This window comes from Alexandromys fortis, unplaced genomic scaffold (assembly GCF_014885135.2).
Source record: "Alexandromys fortis isolate MF-2015 unplaced genomic scaffold, M_Fortis_MF-2015_v1.1 scaffold_108, whole genome shotgun sequence".
Lineage (NCBI taxonomy): Eukaryota > Metazoa > Chordata > Mammalia > Rodentia > Cricetidae > Alexandromys > Alexandromys fortis.
Genome location: NW_026067994.1, coordinates 5,252,439 through 5,280,336, shown reverse-complemented (window position 1 = coordinate 5,280,336; position 27,898 = coordinate 5,252,439). Strand labels below are relative to the sequence as shown.

At 49.7% G+C, this 27,898-nt stretch overlaps 1 protein-coding gene across 1 annotated transcript; it reads left to right on the top strand.

Moving 5' to 3' along the window:
* On the top strand, positions 1-27,020 carry B3gat1 (beta-1,3-glucuronyltransferase 1). Its single transcript, XM_050160078.1, has 7 exons — positions 1-127; positions 17,153-17,247; positions 17,396-17,542; positions 21,368-21,876; positions 22,520-22,816; positions 23,370-23,470; positions 24,866-27,020. Exons 2-6 carry the CDS (start codon positions 17,244-17,246, stop codon positions 23,454-23,456), a joined length of 1,044 nt encoding a protein of 347 aa, XP_050016035.1. The 5' UTR covers positions 1-127; positions 17,153-17,243; the 3' UTR covers positions 23,457-23,470; positions 24,866-27,020.
* The last annotated feature ends 878 nt before the right edge of the window (positions 27,021-27,898 follow it).

The window sequence follows — 27,898 nt, the reverse complement described above, 5'->3', positions numbered from 1 at the left end:
GCCGAAAAACGCCCAGAGAGAGAAGCGCGCGCATCGCACGGCAGCAACCTTGGGGCGCTGGGGCCAGAGCATAGGACTGCCACCCACGATGGACCGCTCTGGGGACGATAAGGACTCGCCACCGCAGGTCAGTGTCCCGCGCCCCGCGCCCCTACCGCCGCGGTGCACAGAGCCCCTTTATCTGTCCCCATCAGTACCCACACCATGTACGCCCTCGTGCACGCGCGGTGTGTGTGTGTGTGAGTGTGTGTGTGTGTGTGTGTGTGTGTTGCACAAAATGGGGACAACAGGAACGAGAGGGCCGGCTGCCAGGGCCTGCACCTGAGGGGCTAGGAAATAAAGCTAGGACGCTGCCTGCCCCGCTCCATCAGGATGAAGGCAAAAACTGGTTCTGAGAGTCTTTTAACAACTAGTCTTTCTCTTAGCTATTTTGTCCCTTGCCACCTCAGCAGGTGGTTCCTGGTGGCCCGTTGGACCACAGGAGGTGTGGGGGCCAGCTCTAGCCGCACCCCTGCTCACCAGCAGGCACCCCAACCGACCTCCTTTCCTGGACATTTACAATTTAATTCTTTTCAGGGTAGCCAAGCGCCGCGTCTTTTCTGTGGGTGTTGAGGCACTGTGTCAAAAGTGACAGCAAATCCCTGAGTCCTTCAGTACAGCGAAGAGGAAGGAGGCAGGACCAGGTCGTCACCTTCCGCTGTGCATTTGATTGTACAAGTTCAGAAAAGGCAACGGAGATGTGAGACAATAAAGTATTCGATCCAGCACCCCAGGAAACAGCGGCGCCAGCAGCTCAGATCAAGACTCCCCACACACACAGTAACTTGATCTTGACTGGCTACCACTTACTCACCCAGGCAGATCTAGTCCTAGTTATGCGCTCGGTGATAGCTTATAGAAACGAGCCGAGATGACTCCCAGATTTCCACTGCACAGGACCCTGAGAAGGGCCTTTTGTTGACAGTGGTTTTCCCCATGCCTGCGGAGTACTTCTCTATGGAGACCAGTTTAGCTGGAATGCCCAGTAGGATCTTGATCTTGGACTATCTGGCATACAGTTTCAAGCAAGTGAGCTGGATATAAATATGCTTAGAAATGATGGGGGGGAGTTGTAGGGGTTTATGTGTTAATGGCAGGCTCACAGCTCCGTAAGTAGCTGGAGGTGTGGTGCGTATTTAGCTATGTAGGGCTATTGATCTAGTTCTTCTGTCCTTACATCTCCCTTCTTCTGTGGAGAGTCACTACAGAGCAGAAGCATTTCCTTTTAGAACCTGCTCAGTTGGTGACCACTCTTGACCGCCCTGAACCAAATATTGAGTCCTCTCTGTGTTCATGCAAGATAAAGATCCTTCCTCCATCAAAACCTCCCACTCTATTCAGTTCACTTCCAGGATCTCCAAAGGTCTTGGAGTTGCATGCCTTCTCCTCCCTGCCCCTTTCAACAAGAGAAAAATGCTTCCTGGGGGATGGGACCAGAAGAATGAATGCATTTGTGCCCTCGCTTGGCATTGAGGCCATTGTCTTGCTGCTCCTATTTGTATAGCTGCTCTCCAAGTGCTTAGGGATCATCTATGCCTGTGGATGGGTCGGATATGTGTGTCTGTTTCTGGATGAGGTGCTACTTAGCTCCACCTGAAGCCTGGGGTAGGTAAATCACTAAAGGGAACTCAGCTACAGAATGGGAGCCTGTAGCAGAGACCAGCTGCCCAGAGGAAGAAGCCCATTTCTTCTGCTCAGGCTTCTTACTAGACTTGGATTTTTCCCCCACCGTTTTTAGGGAAGGGGACCAAGTCTACTGTGCCTTCATGATATGGATGGAGCCCAGGATGATGAAATTTTTTAAGGATAAAATATGGAAGAGGGTGAGCTAACCAAGGAACCAGGCTCTGAGCTAGGGATTCTGGTGGCCCCATGTGGTTCTAAAAGAAGATTGAGGATTCCCGGTGCTCCTGGGCCTGACATCTGTAGGAAAGGTGAGGCCTCAGCAAAAGGAGAAATCAGAGCCTGAGACCGGCAATGAGAAGGAAGCAGAGAGAAACCTTAGGCGAGGTGCGGCAGAAGTTGGAATATACGAAGCCTTCCTCTGCAAGTTTGCAGTATCCCAAAATTGTCAGTCATTCTCTCCTGGAGAGGTCCCTCACTGGAGCTGGTGGATGGTCTACTGAGAAAGACTGATAGAGTCTGGATGACTCACAACAGGGATAGGTCATGGACTAAAAAGCAAAGTGTTCCAGCAGTATGAAGGAGATCTTCCTGCTGTGTTTTTGCCCATCTCACCTAGTCCTGGAATGCAGTGTGATAGGGAAAGAGGCAAAGCATGGACAAGCCTGATGGACCCCTAGGGAAGAGGGAGAGAACCCTTCTCCATGTAGCATCCTTCTTGCCAGGGCTCCAACCAAGATCTTTAGAAATCCCCCAAAGACCAGCAAGGAGACATGGTCATGGTCAAGAGGAGACAGGCTGCTAGATGGGCTCACCGAAGTCCTGCATGTCAGTACCTCGATTCCCAGCTAAGTGAAGACTTTAAGGAGAAAGGGATCCTCTAAGGTGTGTTCTCCTGACAGTCTGCAAATTGGAAGGCCATCATCTTTTTAGACTGTTGGGTCCATGGCTATGAATGTTATATTGTGTGTGTGTGTGTGTGTGTGTGTGTGTGTGTGTGTGTGTGTGTGTGTGTGTTGCATTCTCCTTTCATGCCCTACTCTCCCAGTATCTGGACAACTCTACAATGGGAAGGCTAGTAGTCAGGCCTGGCCAGTTCAGGTTGGCCCCCTCCAAACCATCTATGGAGACCCCTTTCCCTATTCAGACCTCCTACAGTCAGGCTCCCTCCCACCTTAAACCATTTAAGTATCTAACCTCTGACTTTGAACTAGACCCAACTCTTCCTGGTCCAGAACCAAATTACCCAGAGCATCTCTCCACTAAAGAGCAGCAAGAATGATATCTTAATATCTAATGACTTTTCATTGTAATCATTCCACATTACCAGCAAATGGTTATCTACAATTTTTTTTTTTTGAGATTTACAAACACTCTAAATCTATGACCACTTACCCTCCACGCTGGGAGGTGATTATGTCCAGAAGCCACCCCGAGTTCAGTCCACTTGCATTGGCTCTCCGTCCCTACTGTGGCCTAGGCTCTGTACCTGGTGACGAGGACATACTGCATCAAACGGTCTAAACCCTGTGCTTCTATTTAGCTTTGGGAAGGTTGTGTGGATTGCTTGCATTTTTCCCCTGCAGCTACAGCAAATTTACTTTTCTAATGAGGTTTAGCTCTGGCCAATATTAAAATGAGCCTGTGCTCCCTGCACACACACCAGCTGACAGCAGCACGGGTTCTGCGCCAAGCTCCTGGCATGGATTAAGGCTGTGCCATCACCAGTAAGCTCCAAAGTGGAGATTCTAAGCCTGGATCAAGAGCTGGATGGGTTAAAGGACTTACCATGCCCAAGAGGTTGGAGGTCTTCGTCTCAGTGTGCAGAGCCACAGGCAAGGTTTTTTGTTTTATGTGGACAAACTGTGTAGTCTAGCCATATGCTTATGTGAAGGAAAGTGGACAGGGATGGAGGGCAGAAAGGACAGAGACAAAGGTCTTGGTGGTCAGTAATGTCTCGGTGCCAGAGATAACTCCCCATTCCCACGGTGTGACCTGGGCCCTAAGGGTGATGCTCCGTCATCTCTATCTGGCCTGGCTTCCTTGTTTCTAGGCCAGATGAAGACCTGCCCACTGGGACCAGATCTAATTCTCCAAGCTCATGGTTGCTGCTAGTTGTTTGACTGTGATTCGGAGCTTGCGACAAGCAAGGTTGAGTGTGGGGAGGATTGCGTCCCTTGGCACATCAAAGCAGTCTCTCACCACCCTGGCCATAGTTCAATGGCTCAAGAGTCACCTGTGGCCAATGGGTGTCATCTTCAACAATACATTCAGAATGCTGCCTGCAGCCCAGAAAGCCCTTAAACGTGCCTTTGCAGAGAGGGTTTGGCATAGCGTGGTCGCAGGAGCCGCAGTGACTGGACTCAGATCCAATCTCTGCCTCATCTTCCCTGTATGGTCTTGGGTGCTGCTCAACTCTGTGCCTCTGAGTCCTCATCTCTAAAATGGGAGGAATATTAAGGTGTTGAGGAGGGATGATTCACTGCAGTTCATCATACTAATCGCTCAGAATGCACAGTAGTGGGTGCTTTTTGTTTTTTGGGTTTTTTTTTTAATTTGAAAATAGAAAGCAATTTGTATTCTTCATTTATTTAGCAATTCACAGAAGCACTTGCTGAGCAGCCCCTCTGTGGCAGGCTCTCGGCCATCAGCACGTGGTCTTGCCTGCCACACCAACCCCTCCAGAGCCTCTATTTTCTGATTTGAGATAGAATATGACCCTAAGGACAAAATATGACTGGGAGTGTGTCCTTACTTGAAATGATTGATGATTTTTCTGTATGAAGATGAGGAAAACAGAAATTTTGGCTCACAGGAGTAGCACACACACACACACACACACACACACACACACACCCCAGCATCTAGGTTTAGCCACAAGGTCAGCCACTGTGACATTTTGCTGCGTGAGATAAAGGGATTTTAGGGGGCTCTTTCTGAGCCTATTCCCATCCCTGATCTTGAGAATAGCAAAACCCTGAACTCAGTGGAGGACAGAAGCCAGAAAGGGTCTTGCCAAGCAGGAACCAGCTGTCATCTACCCAGCAACTGAGTGAGTGAAAGAGCCAGCAGAGCCCTAAGTTATTGCCCAAGGTTGATCAGTAACTTACTGGTGTGGCAGAACCTGTGAGGGACCTGTTTCATCATCTAAAGTCTGAAGGGCAGGAACCCAATAGCACATATACACTCAGCAAGAAGTCACACAGCACAGGTCCTCTGCAGCACACCCCAGGAGCCGGTGTCCCTGAGGTAGAAAGCAGAGGTGGGACAGTGAGACTGTGAGGAGCTGGTGCATGAGTGTTCAGGCTGCCAGGGCCACCAGGCTTCCCCAGCTTGGGCTCTGAGCCCCAGGCTGCTTTCTACACTTGTTGATGATGGGACAGTTGCTACAGTGGCCCCACCCAAACCTACTTGTTTCCTCCCACACCGTGCTCTAACTTTCCTGACACCCTGGTGACTGTCGTTGGTGAAACAGAGGTAGGTGAGGGGCTGGGATCCTCACTGGCCTACGACCTAAGTACTCATAGCCCAGGTCTGCAGCCTTCTGATTTGGAATCACATTCTTGAGCCTTGGAAATGTACCGATCATACTCACCCCCCAGACCTCACATCAGCACTGCCCTGGCACCCTGTCATAGCAAAGCTGCTTCCAGGAGGTGTTGGTGCTTGGGCCCCTGGGAAGCACAGTGAATGAAGTAAGCCATATAACATCAAGGAAGATGCTGTACTTCAGAGACATTTTTGTGGTTATCTTAGGAGATATATCCTCACCATCCTTCATGTCCTTCCTATCAGCTCCATCAATTCCCTCTCTCCCTTCCCACCTTCCTTTGCCTACAGACCTCACAGTAGACGTGGCACTCTTCTCAGAGTCTGAGGGGCTGGACCTGCTGGCACCCACACTGCTCAGCCACAGGCCAGGGACCCTGGTTCTGTAGCCTGCTTAGGATGATGAACAGCCTCCAGGCATGTGATTTTCTTTCTCCGTCAGAGTTTCTGAACTTAAGCTGACGTATTACTCTCCTAACTCATCACTTGTCGATATTAACTTCTTCTCCCCATCATAAATCTCTCACTGTGTCTCAGAGCAAGCGGCCGCTGCTCTCGCCTCCTCCCCTGCCAGGCTACCGGCTGCTGCGTATGAATGAATACCCATTGTTCTAAGGGGTGCACCCATAGGTGTGCCCTGAACCGATTTCTTCAAGGTGACATTCCCAAGAGACAACCAGAAGGTACTGAGAGACTCACCTGGTACCACACAGGACACCAAGCCTAACCCAGCTTCAGGGGAAACTAGCTGGACCTCCTTCTTCAGTGCCCTGGGCCTGCGGGAATGTCCTTGTTGGCCAGGTCTGAATGACTCAATGTGTACAACAAGCTCTTTTTAATTTACCGTGTTAAGAAAAAATATGTGACATAAAACTTACCATCTTAGCCATTTTAAATTTGTGGTTCAGTAGTCAAATATAGTCACAAATGTTTTCTAAAACCAGTCAGTCTCCATCTTGCAAACGGGAACCTCTCCATCTGCTGAGCACCACCACCCTGGCCCTGGGCTTCCACCTTACGCGAGGTACATCATGCGTACGTTCTTTGTCCTTTCGTACTCAGTTGTTTCTCTTATAAGGTCCTCCAAGTTCATCTCCGATTTGGCAACATGTGTCCGACTCTCCCCGCTTTGAAAGGCTGAGTGATGTTCCACCGTATGCACATGCAACATTTTATTTAAACATTCATCCCATGGACTGGTTCTTTGCTGCCAAGCATGGAGTGCAAAGTGCTGGATCGATGACAGTTGGCCCTAGCTGCCCTTCCTGATGCAGGAAGCACCCAGCAGATGTATTGGTACTCAGAGTGAAGTTATGTGCTAGATGCCACAGGAGCATAAAGCGGGCAGGAGAGCCCCCATTTTATCTGGTGTCTGTTTGGGCCTCTGTTTGCTCCTTCCAGCCGTCTTGTGTTTCCTCAGGTGTTCAGTTCCCACGATGAATATGACTTTCCTAGTCCTGGGAGCTGAGCAGCTGAGCGAGTATTGGGACAGACAAAGGGATGGGTCTTCCACACATCCTGACCACAAAGGATGCCAATGTCCTGCACCACCATCACACCTGTCTTCCTGGAGCCCTAAAGATGGCATCTACCTGCCTTTTCAGTTATCTGTCTGGACCCCGAGCCCATGAGGTCATGACGAACCCTCTGGGGGTGTAGCATGCAAAGCTGCCTTTAAGCGTGTGCCTTTGCGCTATTCAGGCTCCTTCCCGGAGAGGTGATCAGTGATGCATAGCCACCCTGCAGCCTGCCGTGCAATATACAGCCCATGACACACATAGATAGTGTCAGCATAATCTCCACATGTGGGAATGAGATTTAAGGGGCCCTCCATTCATCACATCCACACCTGCTGTGTTTGCAAGGAGTGGCGCACACACAAGCTGACCACTCTGGCTAATACACATTTATTAGCATGCTCACCCAACCACCTCCAGCACCTCACGTTAACTGTTTCTTATCATGTCATACAGCGTGAACCTTAGGGACAGAGCAGGCATGCTAGGAGAGAGAGCTTAGAGTTGGGGGGGGGGGGGTAACAAGAATGACGTTCCCAGGAACCTACAAGCTGGGGTAAAAGGACAGGGAAATTATTGTATTAATCTAGGAGTCCCTAGCCCTAGATTCCCCACTGATGTATATTAATATATTAACTGCTTTGGCCGTAGGAAATCCATAGTCCTTCTTTAGTTGGGCATCTTGGAAGCTAGACAGACTACCCTTTGCAGGAAGAGCAGAAGGAAAAAATAGTACTCGGCAGAGGACAGACCACAGAACAGTCAGTGTCTGACTCTCATCTCCTCTGGCCTTTAGTCCCAAGCCTCTGCTACTCAGAGTGAAAAAGCAGCGCCCTCCTAAGGCTGTAAGGGAGAATGCACAAGGTAAAAAGCTTTGGGACTTTTTAAAGGAAGCCTGCCATGAACAAAAGCAGAGTGAACCAGGGCCATGGTGCCAGGTTCCAGGCAACACAACCTTCCCACACATGGGAAGCCTACCTGCCTCAGGCCACCCCCATTTATCATGTAACTGTATGGCAGCAACCTACATTCGCAGAAGCCGAAATCCCTGCACCACCAAGCTCTATGGAAGGAGGAATATGCTAGAAACACTGCCCAGCAAGCAGTTGGTGCTGGCCCCTGGAAATAACTGGAGTATCCCCTTCTCTGCATCTTCTCCAGGTTGTGGGTTCCAACCAAATTTTTAAGTTTTTATTAGCATATATTAATTTTATAGAATAATGTGTTTGATATGTCCATGCACATGTAGAATGTACTTTGATAATGCTGTTATTTTCTTGTGACCCTCCCATTCCTGGAGCTCTGTTTTTAAAACAAGGCGATAGTGCTGGCTGCCACTGTTGCAGTTTTCCTGGTTTAAGAATTTTGGTGCTAATTGTGAACCAGATGCTTCCCATGACTTCCCTCAACTAACGACCAATCGTCCCGCTGAGTTAAGGAAACTGAGCTTCGGAGATGTTGGTGATGTTTCTGCTTTGTGTTGGGCCCTGAGTTCCAGGTAGGGATGCACAGGTTTGACTTAGAGGACAAACATCAATCCAGCAAGTGCATGGCAGTTTACAAAGCTCAGCATCTGATGACTGTATACCGGGTGCTTGGGCTTGGGTGGGGAGAGGGTAAGGCGAGGAAGGCACAGGGCTCAGGGGCATCCCACCTTGGCAGCACCTTTCTCTAAACACAGTGCAGGCATCAGTATCAAGGGAATGTGAGGCAAAGGATGGCCTGGGACAGTATCAGAGTGTCTGGGGAGCAAAAGTGCAGCGGTCCGATTAATAAATCACCAAAGTAATAGGTATTTGAACGAGTTTAATAACAAAACCAGACTCACGAAACCAAGGTTCCAGCGGAGTAGCCAGCGGAGACAGGAGAGGAAGGGAAGGGGCGCGCAGCCTCTGCCCGCCCAATATATCAGTAAACAAACGCCTGAGGGCAGCCCGCCCCCAAGGGGAGGGCTTATCCCTACACAAAAGGAGTGCCAACTGGCCCTCCCTCCCTCTGGGACACAAGTCCTCAAATAACTCAAAAGGCCATGAATGCTCTTCCAACATACTCAAGGTTCAGACACATGGTTCCAGGTGAGACCCACCCTGTGTTCTTGGGCCTGCTTGGTCCCAGGACCCAGTTCTAGAAAGGATCCAGTAGGTCTCTGTGCCAGGTTCCACCCTAGATACAGTCGCCCTCACCCCTACTTTATTCAGGCAACATAGCCATGGGCTGTCCTCTATCTTGAGGGTCTCAGAGGGCAAAGGCAGTGTCTCTCCCTGCCGCAGAGCCAATGATTCTAGGGCCATTGCAGTGTTTCTCAGTTTAGAACCATTCCCTGCCAACTGTTGGTGCATGGCAGGCTGGCAGAGGGGGAGATGAGGCCTCCTGGCCAGCTGCCCACATGGCTTCTGACGCTTCTGGTTTTGAGCAGCTGTAGCTCTACTAGTCCCTGCTGCCTGCCTGGGAGAAAAATAGGCTGAGTCCCTCCTCTGCTAAACAGGCATCCATTGGTAGTGCTAGCCCAGTGGGTATTCACTCACTGGAGACAGAGCCATCCCACAGATGTCCTGAGCAGCCCACAGGCCTCTCACGGGGCATTAAGCATTACAGTAGGCTGAGCGGAGAGATTCTCCAAAAACAGAGTGGGTAAGTACTTAATAAAGAGAATTTTGCTATACTGTGGAGAATCTAAAGGCAGGGCAAAACCCTCATGTGGTCCTTTGTGATGCTGAATGAAGTACACTGCCAGTCCTGTGCCTGTCTCCGGGTAGAAGGTGAGGTAGGTGGGGAGAGGATATGAGAAGGCTCCTGATTGGAGCAAGTCAGACTCTCCCAGAGAGCTCATAATGCAGGAGGGAGTGCCACCATTTGGATTTGCTAGCTCCTGAAGGTTGATCATGAAGCCCGGGAGAAGGCTGGTGACCTGCTCAGGGAAGGGAAGAAATAAAAGCACCCCTCTCTGCTCAACACCCACTTCCCCGCTCAGCACCTTGCAGGAGGGTTAAGCCATGGGTCCTGGGTCATTGGTGATACCCAGTTGCCCCCCAGTCTTCCAGTGGCTGATCCATTGGCCCCTGTGAGTTATCACATCCTCTCATCACACTTTCAAACCCATCCTATTTGAGATTTGTTTTTTAAGTATAAAGGTCGCACCAGCTTTGGTGAGCCAGGGGCAAGGAAATCTCAGTTTCTCATTTGCCATTCGAATATGCAGCTTCAGCGGGGAAGAGCCCTTTGTCACAGGGCTGAGAGGGAGGACTTGACACTCTTAAGCAGGAGACTATCTCAACAGGAAGCCAACCACATATTTTAGTCAAAAGACATATGGTTGAGTCATACTATCGGTTACGGGGACAGTTGAGGAAATATAACCCCTGCCCAGTGCCTCAACTTCTTTGTCTATTTAAAAAAGAAAGAAAAGATCTTGAATTATAAGGGTTTAATGATTAAATGAGACAAACAGCACAAGAGAACTTGGAAACCACCCTCATGAAATCTTTAGAGGGCTGCCTCCTACTCCAGCACCGCAGAGAGAGCACACTGGCATGATGGCGTCATCTCCTCTATAATAATCCCAGGCCCAAGCGACGGAAGCCAAGGGCACCTGAGATAGCCTTTCATTCCAACAGAGACCCAACCACAAGATTACCCAAGAGACCTTACTTAGAAGCCATAACCAAAACCGAGCTGTAAACTCCTGCTCTCTCACCCAGGTGAGATCCTCCATGGATCCCTCTTCCTAGGCAGAAGAAAGAGAAAGGAACTAACTGTCAGAGAGGTCATAGACGATGATAAAACATATGGCTTGGCTGGTCCTCAAGGTTACTGGTGAGATCTGTGATGGTTAGGCAAGAACTAAGGAGCTAAAAAAGGGGAGGACCGCTGGGCCATTTGTGGTAGGCAGGCAGCCTCTAAGATGGTCTTTAACTCCAAGGGTTCATATATCAATATCCACCCATTCCACTCACTAGCCTCTAGCCAATAAAACGTGGGTGCCAATACCACAGTTAGACTCCATCATGTAAAACTTCAATTAACTCTGGATTCTCTCCTTGCTGAATTCATACAGCAAGAAGCCAAACAGAAGAGAGCCTTATATGACAAGGTGCTATGACATAGACAGGCTATAGGAGGTAAGCATAAGCACCTATGGCTCCAGTGACTTTTGCCAACAACGTAAGTAATCATGGAAACAGATTCTTCCCCAGTCGGTCCTACAGATGAAAATGCAGCCCAGCCAATCCTTTGGTAAGACTTTGGCAACCCAGGCCTAGAGTCCTGACCTCAGACAATGAAGACAGCAAATACATGCTAAATACATTCCTGAGCATATAGTAACTTGTTAGATAACAATAACTAATGAATTTGACTCCCTGGGGATGGCGAATTCCCTCCAAAAGTTGACATGACTTGTAGAAGAAGCCCATGGCAAGGAAGAGGAGATAACAACAAAGAACAAAGGAGGAGGGGGAAACTGAACCTCTGTCTGGCCTCAGATTAGAATGTAGGGCTCTTTGCACACGGGACTTTCTCCTGCATCATGGGGGCAAATGCTGAATGAACCTATATTGTCTAACCAATGTCCTATTATTGGTTATTACACACCTTCCCCCACCCAAACACCAAACTCTGTCCCCTCAGCCTAAAGAGTCATCTGTCATACCTCTGCGGCATGGTGGCTCCTAACTGGTGCTCCTCCGTTTCCAGCTGTCCTCAGTTCTCCAACGGCTCTCCAACTGTCGTGACCTGTTTGGCTCTGCCCATCCTCAAGAGTCAAGCAGTGAGGTATCTATTGTTAATGCCCTGACTATTTATACTCACCAATAGTCGTGGACATGTGACGGTCCCACAAGACAAAATATGGGTATTTGATCAAGGTCCTCGTGCATAGAAGCTCCATGGAAAGTGGATGTCTCATGTATTTTGGTCTATAGACCACTAGCATAACACAGGCAGCCTCAGGAAACCCAGCCAGGACCATTATTTATTTTGTTTAAATTTCTGCCATGGACTAGAGAGGACTCAGGATTGCAGAGGACCATGCTAGGCTAAAACCCCATTTTTATTTTTCACATACTCATAGTCTAAATCTAATTCAAGGTTATTTCCAGAAAAGAAAAAGAAATAACTTCAAAGAAATTCAACAAACCCCATGGTTTTTGACACTGCTGGACTGGAAGAAAAGAATACCACTGTTCACACCAAATCTGCCTTCTCCTTAAGTCCTCAGCTTGGTTTCCAGGCTGGAAGGAGACAAGACGACAGGAGATCAGAGCCTCATGTTGCCCTACCTATTAAAGTCCCACATGTGCCAGGCAGCAAGGGCCAGACCACAAAGCAGGAGGAATCGTGATTTCCTGGTCTAGGCTTTCCTCTCTTCAAACAACATCAAGTATGACGAAGAAACCCCATAGCCTTGGCAGCCTGATAGCTCCTTCCCGAGGTTGGAGTCTCCAGTGAGTGGGTTTGAGGGTGAGCCAGAAAATCCTGAAAGCAAGACACGGAAGAATCCATACAAAGGAAGTAGAGTGGTTTTGAAGGGAGCAGGATTCAAGTTCCACAGCCTCACCTACATTGAACACTGAGATCTGAACCTATTGTGTAGCATCTCTAAGCTCCTGCTCCCTCCTATACAAGGTGGGGACAATATCTCCTGCCTACCATGAAGAGCTGTTTAGACTCTGAAGGAGCTGGGCTTTACAAAAATGCACACCCCAAGTGTCAAGGTAGGATTCAGAGGGGGACTTTTCAAAGACCTCTTCCCTTTCCCTCTCTCTTCTTCCCTATGACAGAAGAGCAGAAGGCTCTGTAGGCCCCCTACAGGCTCTAGGGGTTATTACTCTGGGAGCAGCCAATGCCCCTGTCCTGCACCCCAGGAGAGACCATGGGCTCAAGGCAGCAGTGCTGTGGCTGAAGGGCTGAGGCTGGGTTAATGAAGTATGGATTGACTAGGCTGCAAGCTGATTAGCTCTGGCATTGGGCTTTTCCTGAGCAGTGCCTGCAGAATCAATACTAATCCTTTGATCCCATTAGGGGCTCCTGTAGATCTCTGGAACAAAGTATGCACCTCTGCTTCTGTGCAGAGGCCCTGTGTGTAAGGAAGACAGATACTGGGGTTGGGGCCAACACCCCACCATCTTTATCTTCTTTACAAATCCTCCTCATTCTTCTGTTTCTAACCCCCACTCCCAAGAAGAGCCAAAAATTTCCCCAGTCACCAAGGTCCCCAGTTTCGGCCCCTCCTGAGAAGCTGACTGTGGTCCCTTAGAAAGAGATTTTGTTGCTTGTGTCAGCTCCCAGGCCCCTCAGTAATGTTCCACATTCTTCTCTATATGGATGAAAAGTGTTTCATGGGTGTTTGTTTGCTCCTTTGTTGGTTAGTTTGTTGGTTTTATGATGCTGGGGATTAAGCCTAGGAATTCACACACACACACTAGACAAAAATTATTTCACTGAAAAAAAAAACCACAACCCACAGTTTGGAAGGCACCCATCTTCATGGGTCTTCTAATTGAAGAGCTAACTATGTTACAGAATTACTGGGCATAAAGGCTTGAAGCACAATTAATATTTTTCAAGTGGAGATCAATAAGCCCATCTTCAGGTATCAGGGCCATTGTTGAAACACCTATGGGCTCAGAAGAAAATCATTCTGTCTCTGGGGAAGTGGCCAGCCTTGAGCCCATCTTACACACCACCCGGGCCCTCTTGGGCCAGTGGCTACTGCTCCTCCAGCCTTGGATGATAAGAGTTCTTCATTTTGATTCCCCCACATCCCACTTTTTTTTTATCTGTAGCCCACAGCACTTTGAAGCCTGCAGAAGAAAAATCCTGTGAATAGCTCTAACTCCAAGGGCTTGTGGGCTTTCAGCGTGACCCGGTTCCATAGGCAGCTGTAAGGGTGGCCCTCAGAAACTGACTCTGGACAGGATACACACCTGGACCTCTCTTGCCTCGTGTAGGACATCATTGCTTCAGGTCGTTGAAATAGCAGAGCTGAAAACTCACATCCCAGTCATCTCCCAGGCTTTAAAGCTAAAGTAGAGGTCAGGGAGGTGAGCAGTGTGAAGAGCCACTCCTGGTGTCCAGGACATGCCCTGCCATTGTCCTAGCTCTTACTCCTCATCCAATGGCCATTCCTCACCGAGCCTTACCCATTACACTCCCAATATAGCCTTTGTCCCTGCTCATGGGATGCTTAGAGAACACCGGGGGAATGGAGGTTCCTCATGTCCACACTTGCTGGGCAGAGAGGCCAGCAGTCACTCAGGTCAGTCAGGAGCACGTGTCTGAGCAATGGCATAGGAAACCATGACCCTCACCTCCCAGCCTTCTCCACACAGGCATGTCCTAACTCACCATAAAGCCCCATTCAGCCACCTGTTTCTCAAACACCATTTCTCTCCTCCTTGTCTCCCAATGTCTCCCAGCTTTCTATTGGTTCTTCCACCTATCCCAGCAAGGCTCTGGAAACCATTCTGAGGTCCGTGCTGATGTAATCACCACAATTCCTCCTAGCCTAGGCTGAGACTAAGCCTTCGTGTGACAAGCCACCTTGGTGTCAGAGTCCAATGCAGGGACAGGCCCACCCTCTGGCCTCCTGCCCACACCCAGGCACCATTGCCAGTAGATACAGCCCCTGCTGGCCAGATGGTATTCTCCAAGTCTGGGGGCACTCTCTGCTCTACTTAATAACCGCCTGGTAATTAGCTCCACGATTTTGCCACTATGCTTATAATAGCCTCCATTAAAGTTATGGGGTTTTCGAGCTGTAATGGCTTCCAGAGTAATTAACGCACAACTGGGTTTATTGCTAAGCTTATTTTTAGAGCTTGTCTCTCTGTCTCCTCTCCCTTTTCTTGCATAGATTTTTTTTGACCAAAAATATGTTATGGACTCAGACACTCCTAATGCCCCCTACATCATGCCCATATCCTTCTCATTGTCCCTTCCTGTTCCTTCTTCCTGCTACAGCATCCAGCAGATATAGGAACTCACAGTACAGGGGGCTATGATGAAGAAAGGTGGTTCTTAGGCCAGGGTTTATCCAGGCAACAGCCTGGAGCCACATGGCCTTGATGTAAGTCTGGCTCCATCGTTTCATCTCTGACCAGGGGCAGATGCTTACCGTCGAGCTTCAGTGAAGCCAGCTGCGAATAGAGACGCACAGGCACCTGCCTCTGGGGGAGCCGAGTGCAGCCCAGAGAAGAAGTGTAAACACTGCCATTTCTCTTTGTCGTTGGAGACCATGGACGCTGTAGGAAAGCTCGCTATCATGAGCCATGGCATAGGCACATACAAGAGAGGCTGTGCGAGCCACAGGTCTAAGCAGCGGCCCAGAAGAAGCAGTGTGGATGCAGGAAAGCAAGGACCCACACAGACCGAGTGCTCCCCTCCTTTCTTCTGCTTTTTCCTAACCTGAACTCAGAACCTTCACCTGCTCCAGGCTCATTTGAGAACCAGACATTTCTGAAGCTCCGGCCAAATCTGGCCTCCCTGCGTTTGTCTGTTGTCTGTTCCTGTAAGAGGATAACCGAAACCCGGCTGTTTATAAAGGAAAGGAGTTTTTTGCTCTGTGGTTCTGGAGGACAAAGTGCAAGAGCCTGGTCTTGTGAGGACCATGTGCTGCTCACAGAGGATGGCAGGAGGTTGAGTAAACAGCCATGGAAGAGAGGAGGCATGAGCGGAGCCTCTGCTTTAGAACAACTTGTTCTCGAAGAAGTGAGAAGGCCATTAATCCCTCTTAATTATATAATCAGCTCTTATAGGCCTTACCTGCAAACACTGCTTCGGAGGGGAGAGACTGCATCCACAGGGAGCTGCAGGAAATGCTGCACCTCGCTCAGCATTGGCTTCTTCCCGGGTGCCTCGCAATTGGCTTCCAATGTAGCATCTAACCCTCTGGTCTCGTTGCCTAAGAAATGGGGCAGTGGGCAGCTAACACTAATTCTGGAAGCTGTGAGCCTTTCATGAGAAGGACTGGGTATGGGATGCTGGCTAACACAGGGCGGTACTCTGAAGTAGAAAGCAAGGCTTGGTCTCCCAGAAGACACTAGGGCTAGGAGAGAAGACATAAGAAAGAAAATAAAGGCATGTGATTTCCAAAACTGGGTCACAAAATGTTGGACATAACTCTCAAACGCCGCAGGGACTAAGAACATATGTGGACTGGGTAGGGCAAACAATGTGGCCTCTGGGATGGCTGTCAGGATGACTGTCTACCATGGAGTGATGGACTTGAGCATGATGAGGGCCGGCCAGGTGCTAAGGGCTCTACCAGCCACGGGCCAGCAGCATCTGCACAGGAGGGGAGGAGGAAGGAGGGAAAGGATGTGAGCATTCCTAAGGGAGCTGAGAGCTACTACACGTATTCTCCTGTCACAGCACAGAGCAAGTTCGCAAAGAAGTGTCTCCCGGCAGACCCTCTGTAGAATCCGGGGTGAATTCCACTGGGTGACTCTACAGCAAGGGTCTTTCTTGGGGCTCTCACTGCTGCCATTTTTTTAATATTTATTTATTTATTTATTAAAGATTTCTGCCTCCTCCCCGCCACCACTTTCCATTTGCCCCTCCCCCGATCAGATCCCCCTCCCTCATCAGCCCAAAGAGCAATCAGGGTTCCCTGCCCTGTGGGAAGTCCAAGGACCACCCACCTCCATCCAGGTCTAGTAAGGTGAGCATCCAAACTGCCTAGGCTCCCCCAAAGCCAGTATGTGCAGTAGGATCAGAAACCCATTGCCATTGTTCTTAGACAATGAGGTTCACTGCTGCTGTTTTTGAGAGTGTCTCCCTACTACCTGGCAGCTCCTCAGAAAACAGCCCCTTCTCCCTGCTCACAGCCAGCTCTGACTTGAGGCTGACTCTGTGAGGAAAAGGTGCCCTACAAAAATCCCCTACACACACAAACAGAGGAGCACACCTAGGCATTTGTGTGATGCTTAATCTAACCACCTCTGCGTACCCTTGAAGGAGGCCCTTACTATGACACTGGACCAAAGTTATTAAGGAACCGCCTATGCTAATAACATCACAGCAGCCATAGCTGCTGGTACCTTGCTGTCAGGGACCACCCTGAGTGCTTCCTGAGCATTAATTCATTTAATTCTGAGAGCAGCTTTGGAAAGCAGATGACTGATTAATAAGTGAAAAACGAGGGCAAGCTAACTAGTTGGTGGAACTGTCCAAAGGCCACGGTTAGAATTAAACCAAGGGGCATGTCTCTGAAGTCTGTGTTTTTAGGCACTGTATCCTACTGTTTTTGAACATGTCTGCATGTCAAGGGAAGGATGGAGGTTCATTCACCCAGGCAGCTATACAGAAAAAGTTCTGGAGAAGTTGACGCTCGGTTGGAAAATTCTGGATGCCGTGGGTGCAGAGTAGGCCAGTCTCTGTGATCCATGCCCACATCTCTGGTCATTACCCACTGCTCCTTCTTACAGGTATCAACCTCTGAAGGTTCCTGACCCTGCCCTGGACGACTGCCCCTTCGCAGACTCCCGTCAGGCTGGACTCTGCAGACTTGCTTCCGCAATGGGTGGGTGTGCGCGCTGGTGAGAGTGACTGGCCAGTGTTCGGCTTCTGCCTCCCTGTGCCTGGCCGGCCGGCCCAATGCCTATTCTTTTCTCCCTTGTGCCGCCGACGCTCCTCCGTGGCCACTCCCCCCTGACCTTGCCGCTGCCCAGGTAATGAGGAGCTGTGGGTGCAGCCAGCCTTGGAGATGCCGAAGAGACGGGACATCCTTGCGATTGTCCTCATCGTGCTTCCCTGGACGCTGCTCATCACCGTCTGGCACCAGAGCAGCCTCGCGCCTCTGCTGGCTGTGCACAAGGGTGAGCCCAACCCCACTCCCACCCTGGCCTGGCTTTGGTAATAAAAGCTACCCTGCTATTATTCTTTTGACACCTGGGCCCTGACCTTACCTTGGGGGAATGTTGGCCTTCTAAGACTCCATTGAAAGCCTCCCCTCACCCTCTTTCCCCACCCCACCCCCATCCCCCATCTCCCTAAACACATAATTTTAAGTACCTGGGATCTGTTATAATCAAGTATGACACAATCCAGACAGACAGCAAGTCAATGGGCTTGAAAGGCAACTTGTTATTTTCATCTCTCAGGAGGCGTGGGTATATCGTGATCTATGAGGCAGCATGGGGGAGCACTGGGGCTCTGGGTGGGGAAGCCGAGGGGCAAAGAGAGCTAGGACGGAGCCTGTAATATGCTCATTTCAGATAGATAAGGGCCATACGAGCAGCTGATCATGCTTAGAAGTGGATTGTTTGGTCAAATTTTCCTTTTTCGAGACAGGGTACTATTATACAGCTCTGACTGTCCTAGTACTATGCAGTTCAAGACTGGCTTCACACTCCTGGTAACCCTCCTGCCTCACCTTCTCAAGTGTTAAGACTACTAGCAAACATCATCATGTCAGTCTCAAAAGGGGATAGACTGGATGATTTCTGTGGAATTTTGGATGTTAGGATGGGTTCACTTGCCCTGTATTGCAGACTTGGGTGATTTAGGCCAGAGGAAGATTGGCCTACCAGTTGTCGGATGTCAGATGTCCTCAATGCTCTGAATTGTCCAAGCAGTATGAACTTTTAAATAATTAAAACAAGAAGGATTGATATGTATACAAACCTGCATACCCAGTCCCATACTAGGCAAGGATGGGCCGCTCAGCAGGGGTGCCGAGGAAGGAGTACAGTCCTGGTCTATATTGTAATTTGAGGGAGTGCTTTTGTTTTAACTTTAATTTTGAATTGTTGCTGCAGGGTAGGTAAGTGCTATAACTAGAGAGCTACATCCCAGGTTTGTGCTGCAAAACCTTTCAAGGACAGTACGCCCTTTGCCCCCTATTCCTGCTTAGGAGATTAACTGGGCAGAGCCCTGAAGAGTCAAAGTGTTTTCCCAAGAGCAAGGGTGAAACCGTGATTAAAACAATGTCCTTCGGGCTATGAGTCCTGAGTCATCTTTTTCATTCACAACCAAATCTCCACCCTCAGACCTTCCTTGCCTCCCACATCGAGCTACCTCTCATTCAGTCTTACTAAAGCTACCTTCTGCCCCACCTCGTTGTTACAACCTCGGACAGGCAGTTCTCCCATTGCAATGTGCACCATCTTCCCTGGGAGCAAAGAAGACGGTGCCCAGGTTCTTTTCCTAGCAGATGGTTGCTCTGCGGCGCAGTGAGTCCTTCATCCTCCCTGAAATTCCTTAGTCTTCTTGCAGCCACCCCATTGCCCTTGCTGGGCGCTCTGGTTCTCTGCATGACGTCATCCCCTGCTCATGACCCCATTGCCTCTCTTTGGGGCTTGTCAATTGAGACTCACTGCTATCCTGTGAGTCTCATTTCAGAAAGGTTAAAACTACCATATATAAAATGACATAATGTCTATCGTCCTCTTGGCAGAATGAGGGTCAGAGACATCACACCAACAGCTTTTTAGGATTCAGGGTTGTAAAAACCCTGAAGTCAGGGGGAAGGGGAGTGTGCAGGTTGTAGCCCAGCCCTATACATGGAGAACTTCTCCCAGGACATAGGCTTCCACATGTTTATGAAGATCTGGATAGCAGAGGGCTGTACAAAATGGTTCTAAGTCTTCATCCTCAGCCCCAGTTTCTAAAATAATATTGGCTACTAGAGAGATAGATAGATAGATAGATAGATAGATAGATAGATAGATAGATAGATTCTTACATCCTGCTCAAAATATCCTGAATGTTATCACTTTTTCCTCAACATTGCTTCTTTTCAATTAAACCCCAAAATTCCCTTTGAAGAGCTACATCCCTGCCAGTCCTCCTATTCCCACCTCACCTCCCCCTACACATACTCAGCATTGATCTATGGCCTGGGTAACAGACTCCATGTCTCTTGCAGCGTTAGCTAGTAAGCAGTAGACAAAAGTGGATCACTTGGGTTTATCTGTATTGGGCTCCACACTTTGCAAACCTTGGTGTTCATGGTGATGGCAGGACCATAGGAGAAAACAAAGGAGCCATGACCCAGGACCCTCTGTCTACATTCCAGCCCTTTCATGTGGCTTGCTCATATCACCCTCACATAAATACATAGAGTCACAAGGAAGCAGGCTAGTAGTGTCCTACATCTACATCTGCTGTGCCTAGTAGTGGTTGAGCCCTTGATGTGTGTTGTTATCTACACAGCAACTCCACCAAGCAGATGTTATTAGCATTCGCTAGTATTATTAGCCCCAGTTTATGACCACAGAAATCAAGGCACCAGAAACTAATAAACTTGTTTTAGACCTTGCAGTTAGTCACAGCAGACAGTAGCGCCTGAGCCTAGGTTTCCACGTCTGCCCTCTGGCCATTAGCATCCCGGCTGAGATATGTGTGAGCAGTAGAAACTACACAGTATTTGACTCATGAATCCTTCAAACCCAAAAGTTCAATTTGGAGATCAGGGATTTGATGAAAATGAGAATGCCAATAGTCCTGATCGCTCCTCCTAGGAGGCCTGCCAGATTCCCCAGCCAGGAAAAGGTTCCAGATGTAAGAAAACCTTGGTCCTCAGAGCTGTCCCAACTTGAAACAGGTTACTTAAAAAAATAAGGAAGTAATGACTCCCCCACTCCATGTCTGTGAGCTTGTGGCCAGAGGACAGGCTTTTGTAGGTATCATTGTCCCTTATGGCATCCTTGGGATGTAGATGCAAAACACTTACTGAATGCTAGGACAAGAGAACTGGTCATAGGTCCAGAGAATCAAATTAATTTGCTTAGAAAGTACTAATTAGACTGGGTGAAGTGGCGCGGGCCTTTAATCCCAGCACTCAGGAGACAGAGGCAGCAGCTCTCTGAGTTCAAGGCCAGCCTGGTCTACAGAGTGAGTTCTAGGACAGTCAGAGCTACACAGAGAACTCCTATCTCCAGGAAAAACAAACAAAAAGACCAAAAAAAGAAAGAAGAAAATACAGTATTAATTGGGAGATTGACATCAGACTAATTGGGAAACCTAAATAAGTGTCTAACCAAATTGTCTACACTCAAATGACATTCAGGATTCAACACTGTAACTCTGAGTCAAACCCACTGGAACCAAATGCAGTGGCTAAATGCTGTTTGTTGTGTGCCAACATCCAAAACACAACTTGCAAGGACAGGAGAAGGAGGTCTCGCCTGACTAGAAGGTTTGTGGGAAACCTTAAGTTCCCTTTGAGGTCCAAACTGTGCTGCAGCCACCCACTCCCACCACTTCCTGACTCTGTGGCGTCCACACCAGAGAACATGGCTGCTCCTCTCGGCTAGGTGGTCAGTTTTACCATGTGAGGAAGACACTTTGGAGGCTGAGAGTCAGGACATGGTCATTTAAAGCCTGATGCAATGGGGAACTGGAGATAGATGGCTGGAAGGTGGCCAGTTGCATCCAAATAGCTACAGGCATGGTACATTTGATGAAGGGGGGGTCATTTGTATGTCATCCCAGAAATCCAAACTAGGAAAATTCTCATGAAAGTTCCAGGACCACAGGTTGGAACCTCAGGCAGGTCTAAAGATGGAAGCAGTTCTTTAGAGGGGCAGAGGACAGGACTGTCTTGGAAGGGTGGGTGACTTTGAAGGCCCTGTATCAGAGCCAGGCCAGCGCCCTCGTCCCCTACCCCCTCCCCGCACCGCCTTCTCCCACCTCTGCAGATGAGGGCAGTGACCCCCGGCGTGAGGCACCACCCGGTGCGGACCCTAGGGAGTATTGCATGTCCGACCGAGACATCGTGGAGGTGGTGCGCACAGAGTACGTGTACACGAGGCCGCCACCGTGGTCGGACACGCTGCCCACCATCCACGTGGTGACGCCCACCTACAGCAGACCGGTGCAGAAGGCAGAGCTGACGCGAATGGCCAACACACTACTGCATGTGCCCAACTTGCACTGGCTGGTGGTGGAGGACGCTCCACGCAGGACGCCCCTGACAGCGCGCCTGCTGCGCGACACTGGCCTCAACTACACACACCTGCATGTGGAGACACCCCGCAACTACAAACTGCGAGGTGATGCCAGAGACCCTCGCATCCCACGCGGCACCATGCAACGCAACCTGGCCCTGCGCTGGCTGCGGGAGACCTTCCCTCGGAACTCCACACAGCCAGGCGTAGTGTACTTTGCGGACGATGACAACACGTACAGTCTGGAGCTCTTTGAAGAGGTGCGCTAGGGACCAGAGGAGGGAGAATAGGAGGTGGAGCTCAAGGAAACTGAAGGATGTGGGGCCCAGACCAATATTGGAGTAGAGGGTAGCCCCCATGAGGGCATGCTAAGGCATGCATAGACACATACAGGAAACCTTAGGCTGAGCTGGTTTACACTGCAGAGAATCAGGAAAAGACATGAGTAAACATGAGTATAAGGTAAAGGAACCCAGCACATTAAAAGGAAGCCTGTTGAGGCTTGTAGCTCCCCAACCCTAGTCCTGGCCTTAGAGATTTGTTCCCTGAAAGAGCCCTTTCTATGGGATCCTTTAGCGTGGTCACCAGAAATCTCTTGGGTGGACATTTTGAGCCTGCCTGTTAAGTTTTGTGGAGGGAGGCACATTTCAGATTTTAAAATGACAAGATTAAGAGATTTTTTGCCATCGGGCCACATTGAGAAGTTGACCAACATCTTAGCTGAAAGATGTCTTGAATGCCTAGGTGAGAGTCCTCTAGGGATTCCCCGAGAGGTCAGGGGCAGGGGGTCTGCAGACAGACTGGGAGGGACCCACACACACCCACTAAGTGATCTACCTCCTATGGGAAAGGGTAGCATCTACATCCTCGACCCGTATCCTGACTCCGGTTCTCACCTTGTAGATGCGCAGCACGAGGAAGGTGTCCGTGTGGCCTGTGGCCTTCGTTGGTGGCCTTCGGTATGAGGCCCCAAGGGTGAACGGGGCAGGGAAGGTGGTTGGCTGGAAGACAGTGTTCGACCCCCACCGGCCATTTGCAATAGACATGGCTGGATTTGCTGTCAATCTGCGGCTCATCTTGCAGCGAAGTCAGGCCTACTTTAAACTTCGTGGTGTGAAGGGAGGCTACCAGGAAAGCAGCCTCCTTCGAGAACTGGTCACCCTCAATGACCTAGAGCCCAAGGCAGCAAACTGCACCAAGGTAAGTAAGACCCTCTTCAGAACTGATGGCTAGTAATGCAAGCACCCAGAAGAAAGAGGGGCCTCAAAATAACTTTGTCTACAGTCTCCATCCAGGATGGTAGCATATTATAAACTGATAACACTGATAAGCAAAAAGATGGGGAGGGGTTTCTATTGAGAAATTCCAAAGATCACTGGCCCTCCATAGGGACATCTGTGTTCCATGACCCCGGTTGTGTATACACATGCATACACTAAGGCAGATGCACATATGCATACATGTACATATTCAAATGTGTACATAGACGTGCATACAGATGCCTGCATATGTGTGCATACACAAATACACATATACATACACACATGCATATTGGGAAATCTTGAGATGTGTCTCTTTCTGTAGTTCTGGAATGAGGGAGTAGATAGAAATAAAGAACAGTTTAAAAAATCTTGATGGGGCAATGGTGGAAAGAGAGGGCAGAAGAAATCCTTGCAGGGTGTGGGAGGGAGCCAGGCGCCGGCAGAATGAGCTGGGGATCTGTGCCACTTATTTTGTGTCTCTGGCCATGCAGATCCTGGTCTGGCACACACGGACAGAGAAGCCAGTGCTGGTGAATGAGGGGAAGAAGGGCTTCACTGACCTGTCGGTGGAGATCTGAGGATGAGGATGCGGGTAAGAGAGAAGGCCAGCATGGCCAGGGCACTGCACAAACAGCTCCATCCTCCATCTCTTGGGATACATCCTCCATCTCTGAGGGCTTTGGGATACATCCTCCATCTCTTGGGACACATCCTCCCTCTCTGAGGGCTTTTCCTCTTGGTCCTGAACTGTGGGAGTACAAGAGCAATGTGGGCAGAAGCATGGCCAAAGACCCCTTCCTCTTGTGCTCCCAACAGCTATTGGCAGGCTTCATGCATACAGCCGGGTCCTTCTGCAAGCATCACCTTCTTTTATTGTTATTGTCATGCTGGCCATGATGGTCCACAGTGGGGGATGTTTTCACCCGGTTCGTGGATTACTTCCAGTATAGAGCTGTGGTGAGATCACACTACACCACATCAGTGGTCCTATGGCTTTCAGTAGTAGGTGAAGGAGCTCACTGAGCAGGAACCCTGGAGCCCACACCACTGCCAGGATACCCCTTTCCTGTTTCAGCCTGATGTCATTTCTCTGTTCCTGGTTTTTCTTATATGTAGAATGGGCTGCCAGGGCACTGAAATTAGTCTGTAGCACATAACAACCCCTATGTAAGAATTCTTAATCTCGATTATTTAAATCCCATTGGGGTAGACCACCACCATATTTACCTACACTTGAGAAGTGACAATGATGTTCAGAAAAGAAGCTAAATGACTAGCCTAAAGTGACACATTAGCCCAAGAGATCTGTGCTATGTGACTGACCGGGCCAAGTACTTTTGAGGGGATTTTTGTGCTCTGGACTTTTGGAGGCATCACTTTCAGGACTTTTACTCCTCCAGACTCTGCCACAGATATGGGGGCTCACAGCAGACACAACCTTGACCAGACCCTGCCCCGAATCTGGGGACCCACAGCAGACAGAACCTTAACCAGACCCTGCCACAGATCTGGGGTTCACAACAGACACAACCTTGACCAGACCCTGCCCCATATCTAGGGGCTCACAGCAGACAGACTCCTACCTTGACGAGACCCTGCCACAGATCTGGGGGCTCACAGCAAACACAACCTTGACCAGACCCTGCCACAGATCTGGGAACTCACAGCAGACACAAACTTGATTTTTGTCTCAGCACATCTGCAGGCTCCATGTCTTTTGTGACTACAGGGAATCATCCCTGAACTTCAAGTCCTTGGTAGCGCCTCTTAGAATGTGTCAGTACAGAGAGTCATTCTACCTCCTGCCCTCACTGGGTCACTGGAATAATCTCAACCACTTGCTTTTCAAACAAGTCTCCAAAGGGAATCCAGAGAGGCTCTGTAGGGTCCACTAGGGGCTCAGGATTGGGCATTCTGTCCAACTTGCTGTTCCAGCTCCACCTTGCCCCAGGCTGACACCCGTGCTGTTCCTACTTTCCCCACACAGGAAATCTCCTTCTCAGACCCTGATCTTGGCCTTCCATCCTCTCCCATGGCTGATAGTCACTCTGAGGCAGACTCCAGAGGAACAGCATCACCTCTTGTCTATTCTGAGGGCTTCCAAGAAAGCCCAGCTTGATACCAGGATAAAAGACAGAGAATTTAAGCACAGAATCCCAGACCTGTTGTTCTCTCCATCACCATGGCCAGGGGCTTGAGACCCGAGGGCTGGGGATTCCAGCAGCCAGCAAAGCCCGGGCTCTGCACACCTCCTTGGAAGCCTCCTGCATTGATGGGGCTGTGTAAGCGGGTGACCCTGCCTTGGAGTGATGCTGGAGATGAGGGAGGTCAGAAAAACCCCACTGTTGAGTCCAGCATGGTTCTCCATTGCTCCCTGCTCTTGGGCCCAGCATGACTACACAGCATGTGCCCAGCCAGGACATTGTGAAGACCAGAGAGCAGCCCGGGGCATGAAGGTGCCCCAACACTCCTCCTTCACACCTGCTCTTCCACAGAGCTGCTCCCCAATCACAAATACCTCTGGCTCTTCTCTGGTTCATGTTTACAGGGCATAAGGCTGTCTTGGATCCCACCTGGCACCCGGCCCTGCATCAGGGGAGCCTGGGCCTACCTACAGCTCCCCCTGTACCTCAGGCTGTGGGAGAACAAAGCCCCTTCCCACGTCCCTCAAGCCTCCTGTGCCAGAATTGGCAAGGTGGTGGGCCTAGAGCCAGCACAGGTCATTCACTGACCTGGATTAAGAACCATGTGACCCCAGTGTCCACACTGCCTCTCTAATACCCCTGGGCTGCAACGCCCCCTTGCCTGGCTTGGACCGGGGACAAAATGCCCTCTTCCCAGAACCTGAGAATCATAGACCTCGGGACTGGAGTTAACAGTAATAAATAGGAAGAGCTTTTCCTGAGAAGGTGTGAGGCCCAGCAACCGCAGCCCTTTCCTGCACTGATTCCTGTGAGGGGTGCATTAGCAGGGGACCAGGAGACAAGAGCAGGATTGTTTGAACACTGGAAGAAAAGGAGACTCGATCGCACACTGCTTTGGAAGTCACTCTATCTTACACAAAATGGGAAAGCTTGCAAAGCCAGCCTGGCCTCCTGCTCACTTACTCTCTCCACCCCAGAGAAAACAGTATGCCCAGGCTGTTGTCCCCACCCACCCAGGAGAAGCCTCTGCCTGGGATTCAGCATATGAGAGGCCCCTGGCTCTGGCTGGATGCGGCCCTCTGGTAGTAATCTCACTCCAGCTCCTACAAGTTGGAAGCACAATTTTCCTCCAAGCGGGGAAAAGGAAAGGGCACCACAAGCCCACTGAAGAAGTGTTTATTTTTAACCGCTAACAGCTCCCCCTTCATTAAAACTCATAGGACAGGCCCAAGAGTCGTTCAGAACCCACTCTTGGGTGGATGGGACTCAGTTCACACATCTAACCTTCCGAGAATAGCATCGGCTGCCTATTTTGAAATGGATTTAACTTCCCACAGTCTTCAGGAAAACCTCCGATAGGAACAGATCCCACAGCCACCTTGCAGGATATTCCCTCCGACCACTTCTACTTTGGATGTTGCTTTGGAAACTGACCCCTTGGCATCCCATGGGTGGCATGGGAGAGGGAGGAAATAGGCACAGGGCATCTATCCGATGAGTGAATTTATGTCTGGGCACTCTGCTGCCCATTCATAGAAACTGATAGTGAATGCCAAGGTCAAACCAGCTGCTGAGGCTGCCTTCTTAGCCAAAACCCACTGCTCCTTTTTAGAAAATTGAAAACGAAAAACAAACTGGGGGTTTTATTATTATTATTTTTGGCAGATGTTAGTTCAGTTGTTTCCACCTAATATCCTCTCTTAGCCGCATGTGTATTTATTTATAATTCCAACCCTGGCGGACTGCAGCCTTTGAGAATGAGTTTGTTACAAGTAGAACTGGGTCCGTGTTGACAACTTGTTCTCCAAACCCAGGCTGTTCCCTGCTCCCTTGCTGGAAAGCCCCACCACAGAGGAGTCAAGCCAGGGGTTTAGGAGCTCCACAGGCAGAGGCTGGTGTAAGGGTGGAGCCCAAGCTGCCGCACCATCTGGTCTGTTTTAATTTAACTCTATTTAATTTGTTTTCGAAATTAAAAGTCAAATATGGTTTTTAACAGTTGTAATCCTCTTCAGCCTTGCCTTATTTTAGTCTCATTTATTAATTTAGCCAGCCAACAAATAGTTCCCAGGTGCCTGCTATGAATAGGCATTCTTCTAGTCAGGATCCAGCATGATGGAGCTTACCCACCAAATCCAGGACACAGACAACGGTGCTCACGCAGCATTTCAGGTGTGAGGTGCTGGAAGAAGGGCGGAACTGCTGGAGAGGATGGAGGGTAGTAGTGGGACGGGCGGAAGTTCCTTAAAGCATGGTAAGAAAGACCTCCCTGGTACAGGGCCTTGAGCAGAACAGCAGCATGCCAACCTGCAGCTGAGGCAGGCATCCTGATAAGAGAGAAACGCCCCCAACTGTGTGCACTCATACCTATAGCTCAGGAAAAAAAAAAAAAAAAGAGTAACGTGACTGCAATTGACTGGGCAGGGGGCAGGGGTGGGAGCGGGGACATGGGAGACATGGTTGGCAAGTCAGAAAGAAAGCCTGGAAGCAGCTGGCCTCTGAGACCAGGATAAAGCTGTTGGTTTCTACTCTAAGTGCAATTAGGAGCCCCTGATGGAGCTGACCTTCGAGGGCCACTTTGTTTCCTGTGCTGAGGATAAATGGGCCAAGGCAGCGGACTGGGGAGGCAGCCCCTGCGATAAGCCAGGAACAAGATGCTGGTGGCTGGGTTGGGAGCACGAGCTCTGGAGTCGAGGGAGTGGCTGCATCTAAACATGCCTAGGAAGGGCTGGTGTGGAATGAAGAGACAGCAGCCAAGATGACCCAGGCCACAGGCCAGAGTTTCCATTTGTTGATACAGGACAGAGTGTAGGAGAGGAAAATGGAGTTCTGCTTCTGACCTTATAGTGTATGTGCAACAGATAGTCAGGGTCACCTCT

Coding starts and splice junctions, on each gene's coding strand:
- B3gat1 (XM_050160078.1), top strand. Junction 17,543..21,367: donor TCTGCTGGCTGTGCACAAGG/GTGAGCCCAACC, acceptor CCACCTCTGCAG/ATGAGGGCAGTGACCCCCGG. Junction 21,877..22,519: donor GTCTGGAGCTCTTTGAAGAG/GTGCGCTAGGGA, acceptor CTCACCTTGTAG/ATGCGCAGCACGAGGAAGGT.